Genomic DNA, 12,985 nt, shown 5'->3' with positions numbered 1-12,985 from the left:
ACCCATAGCCAAAGGAGCAGCATGTCACCTTATTCCCACCCCACAGACACATGGGAAGAAAGCATTTTCCTGTTCGCCTTAAACAAGACAAAACAACTTTTACCAATCCACCCCCACCATGCAGATCAGTCCTTGGGACCATGTTCTGGGCAGATCTGAGCCCAGTTTAGACCACTCCAGTCCATAGTCACAGCCTGAGAGCTGCCCTAGCTGCCCTTGGATGGTGCTTTGCAGCTGGCCAGAGGCTTCCGAGGCACAGTCTGTAGCCCAGAGCTGCCTTGGAGTCAGGTAGAGGATGCACCTCGTCCTCACTCTACAAGTTAGCAGCTCTGTGACCTTTAACAAGTTACTTAACTTCGCTCGTCTTCGTTTCCTCATCTGTAAAATTAGATTAGAAATACCAAAGTTTTTTTGGCCTCAAGTCCTTTCCAGAGTGGGGCATGTTCCTTGAGTTAAAAATAGACCTACGTGCCTATCTCAGGAACCTGTTATGAAGTAGGATCTATAAAAGAGCCAAGAGCAGATGCGTTAACCTCTGAGGTACGCCAGGGCAGGTAGTGGAATTGTTTCCCATCAGTGAGGGGAAACTAAGGATCCAAGAGACAAAATTGTAGCCCAAGGTCAAAGAGCCAGAAGCTGGTACTGCCAACTGCAGCTCTCTCCCCTTCCCTTCCAAACAAGCCTGGGGCAGGAGTGTGGCAGTGCTGAGGAGACTGAGGTGGTGTCAACCCAGGTAGACTGAAATAGGAGCCACATCTCTGAGTTTCTCTCCATCTGTGAAGCACTGGGACCCTTTGAGCTTTCAGGGGATTCTTCGGGGAACTTTGAACTCTGCCCACCAATTGGGTTTGCCCTCCTGGGCTTCCTAAAGGCAACTGCTCTCCAACACCCCCACAAGACACTCTTGGGGAGGTAACAAGTGGCAACCTCATCTTGCATTAAAGTGACAACAGCCCCTCTCTGCTTTCTCTATCTTCTCCATCCACAGACCTGGCCCCAGTTTTGCAGAGCCCCGACGGGAACTGGGTGGCCCTGAAGGACGGCGCTCCGCCCCCTACCCGACTACTGGCCAAACCTAAGAGCGGGACATTTCAGGCCCTGGAGGTGGCCTCCAGTGTGGCATCTGCCTACGATGAGATGGGCTCCGATAGCGAGGAAGACTTTGACTGGAGTGAGGCCTTGAGCAAGCTGTGTCCCAGGTCCCAGGGCCTGCCCAGGAACCCCCAGCCTCAGCCTACACAGGCCCAGAGCACTGACCAAGGCCCCATAGCTGCCTCCCCATCCTCCGCAATCTCCCCCAACCCTGAGGCCATGTGCTCTGACTCGGAGACCTCCTCCGCGGGCTCTTCCCGAGAAGTTGGGCACCAGGCCAGGCTGTCCTGGTTGCAGAGGAAGGCCCCCAGGAACCCTGCAGCCGAGAAGATGCGCCTGCAGGGAGAACTGGATGTGAACTTCAACCCCCAGGTGACCAGCAGGGAGACCTCAGACAGCAGCGAGCCGGAGGAGGCCCCCCACACCACAGACCGGCGGGCCAGGAGGTGGAGAAGAGCCCGATTGGGTTCAGAAGAGCCAAGCAAAGCACCATCTTCCCCCAGCGCCCAGCTCCAGGATCTGGACACACGTCAGGTAATGGAAGTGCACACGTGCAAATGCACACACACTCTTAGGTAAGATGTGCCCTCCTGCAAGCACAAGTGGCATAGAGTCCTGGGTTTGGAATCCACAGACCCAGATTCTCGTCTTGGTTTTGCTGCTAAGTAGCTGAGTGACTCTAGACGGTCACATCAACTCTTTGGGACTCCACGTCCTCTTTGGAGATGATGACCTAGAATTCAGAGTGTGGTTTGTGAAGTGTGGCCCCCAGACCAGCAGCATCAGCACCACCAGGGAACTCATTAGAAATCTGCCAAATTGGAGATTCTGGGCATGGGACCCAGCCGTGTCTGTTATAACAAGCCCTCCTGGCGATTCCACTGTGCACTCAAGTTTAAGGGCCACGGGCCTTGGGTTTAGGGTTGAGGGATCTAGAGTCAGACTGCCTGGGTTCAGATCCAACTGTGTGGCCTTGGACAAGGCATCTCTCTAGTTCTCGGTTTCCTCATCTGTAAAATGAAGATGATATTAGAACCCACCTCAAAGGGTGTTTGTGACAAGTGAAAGAGATGTTTATAAAGAGCTAAGCTCTGTCTGAGATTGACACTAGGGCTCAGTAAACATTATTTCAATTTTCTGTGATTCTTTAGTCCACATCAGACCCCTTCTCTGGATCCTCGGTGGTTCTTCCTACATGGTTTAGTTCAAGACAAATGTGATTAAAGCCATGAATTTTCTCCCTTTAAAAATGCACTTGTATAGACATACACTCACACATGCACAAATGGTCTTGCTTAAAATTTCAGATAATTCATGGGCTCCCAACCAGACTAACTTTATACTCTCTACACCCTGCTCATTCCCAGCCTTGTGCCTTTGATTGTGCTATGCCCTTGCCCTTGCCCCCACCTCTTCTGGTGAAGACCTGCACATCACTGTCAACCCAATACCAAACCTTGTGGAGCCTAGCTGCCATGCCCTATACTCTTAGTTCGGCCAGAAACTGTCCCCTGTGGCTGCAGACAACTCATGCAGGTCCAAAGATATGGTCCAAGATTTCACCAGTGTCTTCTACAAGATCTTCTATGAATGCCTCAGCCACATCCCTGGTCCTGAGGCCCCCATAAAGACAATTGAGGACTCAGGTCCTCAAGCCATAGAATTTGGTATCAGCCCTGATTGACCTGCTAACATATTGCCTAGAAAAGGTCTTTTATTTAGTCCAAGCACCCATTCTCTCCTCTGTAAAACAGAAGATCATTAAAAATCTGTCTCATGGGATTGTTATGATCAGAGAATAAAAGTAAAAAGTTTGGTTCAAGTGTAAATCATTATTATCTAGCTCAAGTAGACACTGTTGTCCAGAAACATGGAATGACTTGCCTCAAGGGATACTCTTGAGAGTTTGCATGATTCACTTGCAGGTGTAAAATGTCACATCTCCACCTCAATTAGCTTTCTATTTATTCTGAAGTGGCTTGAAATTTGTCTTCTACTGCTAATCTTTGCAAGGCATTGACGGAGAAGAGGCACTGCCTCTGCCTCCCAGGGAGTGACCTTGAGCTAGTGGCAGTACCCACTCCTCTCCACTAGGTGGGGATGGTGCTGCACTTCCAGAGACATCAAAACTCTGATAGGTTATTTTTGGTTAATTATTATTATTATTATTTTTTAATGCAGGGTCTCACTGTGTTGCCTCATGCTTCTACATAGTAGCCTGTATAGAAAATGGGGAATAAGCTCCTCCCTGGAAGGGGCTTGTAGTATGGTAATGGGAAAGGTCACCAAGCTCATCTCCAACTCAGGCATCTCCGGATCCAACCAGTTTTTGTTTTTCCTGGACTGAGCTTTTTCCCGGACTGAGCTTTTTCCCGGAACTTTTTGAAACAATAAGAACTAAAGGTGCAACAGTAACATGTGGGTCTTTAATTTTAAAATAGACTTGCCAAATTAAGCTCCCAAAACTTCATAGCAATTTGCATAGCTATAACAGTGTGTGAGTATGTTCTCTCATGTTGTCAACAATAGTGTTGTCAGTCTGCTAAATTTTTGCCAATTTTATGTGAAGAAAAAAAATTCCCTTTGGCTAACATTTTCATAATTACTACTGAAATTGAGCAATTTTTCCTGTGTTTAAAGCTATTTGCACTTTTCTTCTTTCGTCCATCCCGCTAGCCTTGATAAGCAATTTACATTTATTTTTTTATCTGTTATTTTATTGGACTATTTGTCTTTTTCTTACTGATTTTTAGGAATTAGTTTTATTTTCTAATTGTATAATAGAGTTTAGTTCTTTGATGGTTACACGTGAAACTATTCTCTCCTTGTCTGTCACTTTTGCCTTAAGTATATTTTACATACAAAAATTTTTGTTCATAATAATTTATCAGTTATTTTTGGTTATTATCAGTTATTTCCTTTATTATTTTTGTATTTGGTGCCTTAAGGCCTTAAATTTGCAAGGTTATAAGGATTTTTTTCCAGTTTTTTCCTAATCCTTTGTAGTTTTCTATTTTCAGTTTAGTCCTTTAGACCATCTGTACTTTATCCTTCTGGGTGATATGTGATAAGATCTAAACTTCAAATTAAGAATTTGTCACAAAATTATTATTAAATAATCTATCATCCACTGGTTTCAGATGCCCCTTTAGTATATTTTAACCTTTTATTTCTATAAACCTGTTTTATTTTCTACTTTCTATTTTGTTCCATTGATCTTGAAGCCTATTCCTTCACAAATACTATTTTATTTTAATTATAATAACTTTATAATATATAATGCTATCTGTTGGATGGTCTTCTCTTCACCGTGTGGATTTTTAGAAAATGATATCATTTTCTAAAAGCATTTGGGCTTTTCTCAGTCCTTCACTTAAATGATTTGTTAAAATCTGCTCAAGTTGCAAAAAAGTCTTTTTAAGTTTTGATTGGAATTACATTAAATGTATGTATCTACCTCAGAATAATTGATATCTCTGTAATATTAAGCCTTTCCTATCAAGAATATAGTACTTATTTCCATTTATTTACTTTACAGTGAAGTTTTATAGATTTTTTTCAAAGCTTTCATACGTTTCTTGTCAAGTAATTTTTAATTATCTTATACATTGTGTTGATATTGTAAATGAGATTTATTACATGTTCTAATTGCTTCTTGCTGGTGTATAGAAACTGTTCATTTCATGTTTACAGTTTATAACTTAGTTCCCTAACGGATTCTCTTCTCAGTTCTGGTAGTCTTTTGGGTGATCATCTTAGCTAGTCCAGATAGATAATCATATTGTCAACAAGTAATGACACTTATCTTTTTCTTTCTGTCATGTATACTTATTTCTCTTTCTTGTTTTATTGCATTGGTGACAACTTATGCTACACTGAGACATAGTAATGACATCTGGCACCTTGCCTTTGTCTTGCTGCTACCCTTAGTGACCTGCTTCCGGTGTTTCACTATTAAGTGTCATGCTTGCTCTAAGTTTATTAGGTACTATCAAAATGAGAAATTGTCTATTCCTAACTTAGTAAACAATTTAAATCAGGAATGTGACTGCTTTTTGGCAGTAGATGATCATAGACTTTTTCTTTTTTATTTTTATTACATTTTATTTTATTTTTGAGACAGTGTTTTGCCCTGTCACCCATGCTGGAGTGCAGTGGCACAACGGCTCACTGCAACTTTGACCTTCTGTGCTCAAGAGATCTTCCAGCCTTAGCCTCCCAAGTAGCTGGGACTATAGGAGTTCATCACCATGCCCAGCTAAAATTTCTTTTTATTTTTCTGTAGAAACAGGGTCTTGCCATGTTGCCCAGGCTGGTCTTGAACTCCTGAGCTTAAGCAATCCTCCCACCTCAGCCTCCCAAAGTGCTGGGATTACAGGCATGAGCCACTGTGCCTGGCCAGCCTTTTTTTCTATAATCTGTTAATGTTGTAAATCATATTAATAGATTTATCAATTTTGAATCATCTTTTCATTTGTTACATACATTTTACTTGATTATGATTTTTTTAATAAAAATCAGATTCCATTTGCTTGTTTCCATTTTGATGCTATCTCGTTCAGTTTGGTATCAGGTTATACTAATAACATGGCAAGGATTCTCTATTTTATCTTATTTTTAGAACACTTTATATGACATAATAATTTTCTGAAAGTTTGGGAGAATTCACCTTTTAAGCTATCTAGGCCTGCTGCATCTTTATAGGGGCAGATCTTTTACTTTCTTTATAGATTTCTTCTTTGGTTGTTAAACCATTTAGATTTTGTAACTCTTCTTAAATCCACTTTAGTAATTTACATTTTCATAGGCAATCATCTATTTAATCTAGATTTTCAAATGTATTGATATAATATTATATCTAATATTCTCATCATGTTTTTAAAAAAATTTCTCTGCACTATAGTTAGGCATCCTCTGGTTTATAGATTTTTTTCTCTCTCTTGCTCTCATTCTCATTCTCTATCATTCCCTCTTTTCTCTATCATTCTCTATCATTCCCTCTTTTCTTACTTGAACTTATCAGTCTTATTTTTTTACTGGAGTTTTTGAAGAACCAGCTGTTACTTTCATTCATTAATCCCAGGGATTTTTTATTTTTCTTCCTAGTGCATTAATTTCTACTTTTATATTTATTAATATATAACATATTAATAACATATATAATAAAATATAAAAATATACTTTTATATTTATTAATGTCTTCTTTTTACTTTCTTGTTTTCACGTTTTTCTATATATTCTGATATATATAGAAATATATATATTTCCAATATAGCTAATGAATTTTCCCTCAAATTCAGTTTTGTTTCCACCCCGCTAGCTTTGATATGCGATGTGCCCATTGTCAAACTTTTCCAAGTAATTGATCATTTCCAGTGTAATTCTCATTTTAATCAAATTAAGTTAGTGAGATGGATAACACTTTGATTTGTTTTTGCATTTTGTTTTGGTTTTGTCACTAATTTTTAGTATGCATTATGAATAATGAATATGGCTTACATAATTGCTAATGTTGGGAATTTGTTGAGACTGCATTTATGATTTAATAAATGGTCAGTTTTTGTGAATGTTTTATGTGTGTTTGGAAGGAACACATGTTCTCTGTTTTTTGGAGACAAAACTGCATGTGTATGTATGCATTGTTCTGGGCATTAACAAAACAAGTCCTGTCTCTTGAAGCTCACATTCATTTCCCTTCATTTCTCTAATTTCCCATTACTGTTGTCTTCATTGTTCTGCAGTTTTCTTATTTCCTGTCTTTTTAGAGGCTTGTGAAGGACTCATATTAGGAGACGCAAAAGTACATCTGTCATCTCACTCCCTGCTAGATGCTTCACCTCATGGGCCAGGATTAGCAGATGAAGTCAGCTGAAAGCAGGAGTCCTTTCTCGCATTTTCTACCTTCTCCCTGGCCTCACTCACTTGACACATACCTTTGCACACTGAGCCTCTATGCCAGGGGTCCCCAACCTTTTTGGCACCAACAGTTTTGTGGATGACAGTTTTTCTATGGATTGCGGCAGGTCGTGGGAGGTGAGGGATGGTTTCGGGATGAAACTGTTCCACCTCAGATTATCAGGCATTAGTTCTGATAACGAGGATTCTCATAACGAGCGCACAACTCTCGTCCCTCACATGTGCAGTTCGCAATACAGTTAGCGCTACTCTGAGAATCTAATGCCACCCCTGATCTGACAGGAGGCAGAACTCAGGTGGTAATGCTGGCTCACCTGCTGCCCACCTCTTGCTATGCAGCCTGGTTCCTAACAGGCCAATGGCCAGTACCAGTCCGTGGCCCCTGGGCTGGGGACCCCTGCTCTATGCAATCCATAACATAAACTGCTGAACACACTCTTCTATCCTCCTAAACCCAACCCCCTGATGGACATAGATGGACTAAAACCCCATCTCTTTTGAATATTAATTCTGCTGTTGTAGAATTAATGCAAGTGTAATTCTGGAAGTCTAGACTTCAAAAGCAAGTCTATGTCTGCTTCTGTGTTTTCAGTTTTTCTGCAGTCTTTTGTCTTCCCATTTCACCTTATCCTGTAGTCTGTTAGTCTAAGTGCTGAACTCTTACAGCTTTTTACACCTCTTAATTGAAAATCTGTATTATTACTCTCTAATGAGAATGCAAAACTGCTACCAGACACTGTGTCCTGATTGTTAGTAAAATTCACATGATGCCTTCAGGCTAACTTGTTTCCTTCTCTCTGCAGTATTTTTCCATGGGTTCCACATTAACTTTTCCTGTTAGCAGTTCTTAAATGAGGATAATGCTATCCCCACCCTCATTGTTTGCCAATATCTAATGCCCTCAAATCATTTCCACTCTGCTAGCTTAAGATAGGGGATTTTTGTTACTCTTACTGCCTCGCATTATGCTTCTCTGATCAGATGGCTAAGAACCTAGCCACAGTATTGAATATATAGATAATGAATGAATGAATGAATTAGAAATAACAGACACCATCACACACTTTGCATGGTTTTTGTAGTCTCTACCCCAGAACTTATGTTTTATCACTACACCTCCCAGGATGCAACATGGTGCCATGGCTAGTTCTTCCTCCTACCCACCTAAATATTTTAAGGTAAATACATTTTCTAAGTAGCTATAAAACAGGGAAGCACCGAGGGGAGTTGGAAGTGAGCTTCTCTTCGGATGCTTAAAAAGTCCCACTGCCACAATAGAAGGCTCAACTGTTGTGTTTTTGTTTCTTGGTATTTGTTTTGCTTTGTTTTATGGTGAGCATTTATCTTAATATTTCTGGACCAAGATTAGAGGTTGAGAGAATACTGGGAGGAGGGTCAACAATTACTGTGACTACTTAGAAAAGGTAGAGAGTAACTGAGTCTCCAAGTGCACTCGTGAGCCTTCTATTTAATAAAAAATTTCCCCATTCATTTACTGGCAACAAACGGACTTTGATTGATTTTTAGTGTTGTGGGTTTTCATCTTTTTCTATATCTTCCCACACAGTTTTGGTGGAAATTTTGTGTGAAAGATGTCTGCCAGATACTATTTTAAAATGGAAACCTGCTGATTAATTTTTTGTTGATTGAGACTTCAGGATCACAGGAGGCTGCTATTTTAATTTCCTCCAATGTTTCATTTTTGGTTATACTCATTAGCAAAACCTGTTTTCTTGGAGTAAACTTTCTCCCGCCTAGCATTCTAGATTCTAATTATTCTTTAAAAATATGTTAAGAGTCTTGCCATAGTGAGAAACTACCAGTTCTTTATAACTAATCATCTGTAAATATTCCTTTATTTAATAGGTTTATGCCTTGCTCCAGAAATAATTTAAAGTGGCTTACGTAAATATGAACAGGGGAAAATAAAATAAAAATATAACAATGAAAGGAGGACAAAGGGAAAACCAGAGCAGAAAAGATAAGATGAAGCAAGGAGTAATGATAATTTACAAAATTGATGGAATGACTCTTAGGTGAGAGATACCAAAAATTTGTCCCTGAGTTTCTAGAAGACAATAGAAGGAGGGTGGCATGACCAGTTCCCCAAGTCATGGAAGCTCTAGTAGAATAATAAGTCCATTCCTTAAAGGATGCTGCTCTCAGAGCTAAAATCCAAGAGAAACTCATCCTGTGGATCCTTGTGGAGGGGATGGAGACCACAGCAGCCCCTGCTCTAAACTGCTTCCATGGATTCACACTCGGGGCTGCTTCTCCTAATGTCACTCAGTGTTGACCAATACATCACAGCGGGCACTGTTCAATTAAGTTGTTCAATTAAGTCAGGCTGATGAGGGGCCAAAATGCACTGACCTCTGCTGTCCGGGTTGCTCCGGGATTAAGTGTGGGGGTGTGGAGAGCAGTGGAAGGCTGCCTCCCCATGGCTCCCCTCCCTGTTTGATGAGTGTTGTGGAGCTCTGTATTCGAGGGGATGCTCTCTGACAAGTGCTTGTGAGGCCACACATGTTGGCAGTAAGCTAAGTTGGAGGTAGTAGTGACACTCCCCTGAGAACACTGGGGCTCCCAGAAGGTTCACCTGCCTCTGAAGTGTACCAAGAGAATATCCCCAGGCAAGGCCTTCAAATCTACTCAGAACTGTATTGGAATTATTTCCAGTACACAGACCAAAGGGTAATCATTCCCCTCTGCCCTTCAATTCTCCACCCTGATTTTCAAATATTTTTAGGCATAGAGGTTTCCCTTAAATGAAATCTAAAGAGAAGGCAGGCGAGTGCACTTTCACTTGTACCAAAGGTTGTATCTCCCACAAAAATAAAAATAAAGAGAAGACGAATCATAATACGGCTGAAAGCAGAGCTGCTCTGAGGCGCAGTTGTTCCCTCATTCCTCACCACTTACCTCCACGTCCACAGCAGCCCAGCAAGCACAAACAATAACCTGGAAGGACTTTAGAGCAGGTGTGACCAAATACCCCTCAGAAGAAAAATCTTAGTCGCATATCTGTCAACTGATTTCCCCTGGAGCACAAGAATTGCTAGGAGTGCCTTCCAAGATAAACTGGTTGCAGAGAACATGTCTAGAAAATGAGACACTTGCTGGAAAATGGTGCTTCTTACATTTTCTTTTTGTTATAGGCCCTTTCGAGAACTTAATGAGTACGCTAGGTCAGGGTATGCAATCTTTTGGCTTCCCTGGGCCACAGTGGAAGAAGAAGGGTTGTCTTGGGTCACACATAATATACTAATGCTAATGATAGCTGATGAGCTAAAAGAAAAAGAGCAAAAAAAAATTGGTAATGTTTCGAGAAAGTTTATGAATTTGTATTGGGCTCAATGCAAAGTCATCCTGGGCCACATGGGGCACAGGTTGAACAAGTTTGCTCTAGGTCTTCTCTCTAGGAAGGAAAAAAATGTGCATAAATGCAACAGAGTTTTATATTCAATCTTGGGGAGTATTGGGAGCCTGTCTGGAGCCTCTCTATATAGGATTTTTAAATAGGAGTCTGTTGGATATTAAGGATTCTCCACTGAAGATGATCACTTTATTGTAGCAATAGTTAAATTATTTGGGGCCTTCTTTTAGGAGACATTAAATAGCAGGGCTAACTATCAACTATGGCTTTTACTTGTATGTAGCAATAAAACCATGTCAATTCCATGAAAGAAAATGTTGAGTTCTCTATTCCATATGGCAGGGACCCAAGCCCCGCTCATTCAAATGCATAGCAAGTCATTCAGGGCCAATACAGAGAAAGGGGTCTAGAGCACACTCAGTCCCTTCATCCCAACCCCTGCCCTGCGTGTCATCATGTGATTGCCAGGAAATCCTCCTGCTGACCCTGGCTCTCACACTGGCATTAAGGCCCAGGTTCTGAATCACCACCAAAATTCATGGATCGCATAACTTAGTCTATGCCTATCACAATCCTGAGTCAAAGAAAAATCGAAAGTGAAACCCACTGCAAGTGCTGCTTTATTCCTAACAGATTTCTCCACAAAGCGACAGAACAATTGTGGCCAGTATGAAGATAATTGTGTCTTAATTATGCCTAATGTTTCATTATTGGAACGCTAAGCATGTGGGAGTTATTTATCTGACTGCTCAAGGTCATCGCAAAGGTCTGATTGCAAAAATTCAAAAACTTGCCACCTCAGGCATAAATGGGTTAAATTTGTCCATTCCTCATGTAAACATTCACCTGAAAAGCCCAGACTAGCAACTTTCTAGATATTTTATATGGAATTGCCATAATTCTGGGGAATAAGTGGTTGCCCTTTCAACAAATAGCATAGTCTAATTCCATCGGATAGGAGATTAGCAATGAAAAAACAGAGAGGAGGTGCAGATACCAGCAGTCAGAAGGTTTTGGTTCCGAGAGTGGGAGTTGTGCCCCAGATTAGATTCAGACTTGTTTGTTTTTTAATGTAATAATATAAAGGACTCAGAAATCATGGAATCTATATACCAAAGCAACTGATCTGTAATAATAAAGCTAAAAAATAAGCCTTCCAGATGACATCCTGGTGCTAAGATTTCATTACATCCTTCACCAAATTCATCACCAGGTAGTTAGTCCCCATACCTTCTGTGCAATTCCACCAGCTAGGTAGCTCCTTCCACGTGATGGGTTCTCCATGACAGAACCTTGAGAGACTCTCTTTGAGGCAACAGGAAACATATTATAATATTAATTTCTATAAGATTCCAGATGGTGTCTTTCCATTTCCACTGTGTGAAGCTGACTAAGGGTTTGGTGTATATTTGTGTATGTGTCTGGCTGCTATCACACCAATTATAAGGAAAACAAATGCCTTATTCACAGCATGTGAATTAGACTAGTTTTAGGTGAACAGCAATGTATTGGAAGTGGGAAAACTTCTACCTTAGACACCAGGGACAGAAACGTTCTAAGTCCTCTGGGAGAGACGGATCAGCTGCAGAGTCCAGCAGCCCCATGGCTCATCCGCTGTCTCCAGCCTCTGAATAGCTGTGCCAAAGGATTGGCAAGGAAAACTATGTACATTTGCCACACTGAGTGCCCTAGAGTCATTTAACCTGTAAGTTGGAGCTTTTCTCTGAAGTCTACTAAAATAAAATCTAAAAGCAAGCTGCAGAAAACTTGGTTTTTTAGGTCAGGTTCAGTATCTTTCATCAACAGGAATGAGGAGAGCCACCAGGACACAAGGATATATTCAACAAAGGTTAACATGTGACTGTTGAAAGTTATCCCTTATCTGGACTCTTTTTAAAAAGGTGGAGAAAGCCCAGAGCCTTGCCTGCCCTTTGCCTCCTGAAACAACCTGGCAGGTGAAAGACAGCCCTATGAAAAACTTTCTGAGACTGGGGTTGCTTTTTATGAGAAAGATGATGAGGCTAAATAGGAGAAAAAAGTTTTTTAATTACAATAGGCTAGATTTCAGTGTGCACAGATCACTGGGGTTACTGAGGTAAAGACAGTATTCTAAGGAAATCTCAGGGTATTCATCTCCAGAAAGAATTCTAGAAAAATTATCTTCTCACTCCTTTAAGTATTCCCTTTTGTGAAACAAGAGGTTAAACCCCTTGCCTCTTGGGTTCTCTCCCTGCTTCATGGCTCTGCTGTTTCCCTTTTAGTGGGCACGGTTTAATTTGGAGCATCCAGTCTTGTTTTGGTGTAAGAGAAGAGCTTGGCCTTCAGGGTCAGGTCACCTTCAGCTCAGCTATCCACTAGTGTGACCTTGGACAGCACACACAGCCTTTGTCCTCATCAATACAGAGGGAACTGCTGGGATGCCTGAGTGTGACATTCCGTGCACAGTGCCCTATAGAGCGTGCACCCACACAGTGTGCTCGGCAGTGAGAAATGTCTCGTTCCTTCCCCCACCACTCAAATCCCCATCACCTCACCTCCATTTATTTATTTATTTATTTATTTATTTAGAGACTGAGTCTTGCTCTGTCACCAGGCTGGAGTGCA

The 12,985-nt window shown here is 41.2% G+C and overlaps 1 protein-coding gene and 1 long non-coding RNA gene across 3 annotated transcripts in view; one reads left to right on the top strand and one right to left on the bottom strand.

Moving 5' to 3' along the window:
* LOC105542669 overlaps nucleotides 1-12,985 on the bottom strand; it is a 129,447-nt gene that overhangs the window by 16,058 nt on the left and 100,404 nt on the right. The window lies entirely within an intron of this gene.
* Nucleotides 1-12,985, top strand: part of MYRIP (myosin VIIA and Rab interacting protein) — a 425,120-nt gene that overhangs the window by 355,046 nt on the left and 57,089 nt on the right. For both annotated transcript variants that reach the window (XM_011984307.1, XM_011984308.1), the window contains one exon: nucleotides 989-1,626. In XM_011984307.1, the coding sequence (XP_011839697.1) occupies nucleotides 989-1,626 (638 nt within the window). The remainder of the gene's footprint in view (nucleotides 1-988; nucleotides 1,627-12,985) is intronic.

The sequence above is a fragment of the Mandrillus leucophaeus genome, unplaced genomic scaffold (genome assembly GCF_000951045.1).
Source record: "Mandrillus leucophaeus isolate KB7577 unplaced genomic scaffold, Mleu.le_1.0 Scaffold265, whole genome shotgun sequence".
NCBI classification, from domain to species: domain Eukaryota; kingdom Metazoa; phylum Chordata; class Mammalia; order Primates; family Cercopithecidae; genus Mandrillus; species Mandrillus leucophaeus.
Note: the sequence above shows the minus strand (reverse complement) of the source record. Positions and strands in the feature narration are given on the sequence as shown.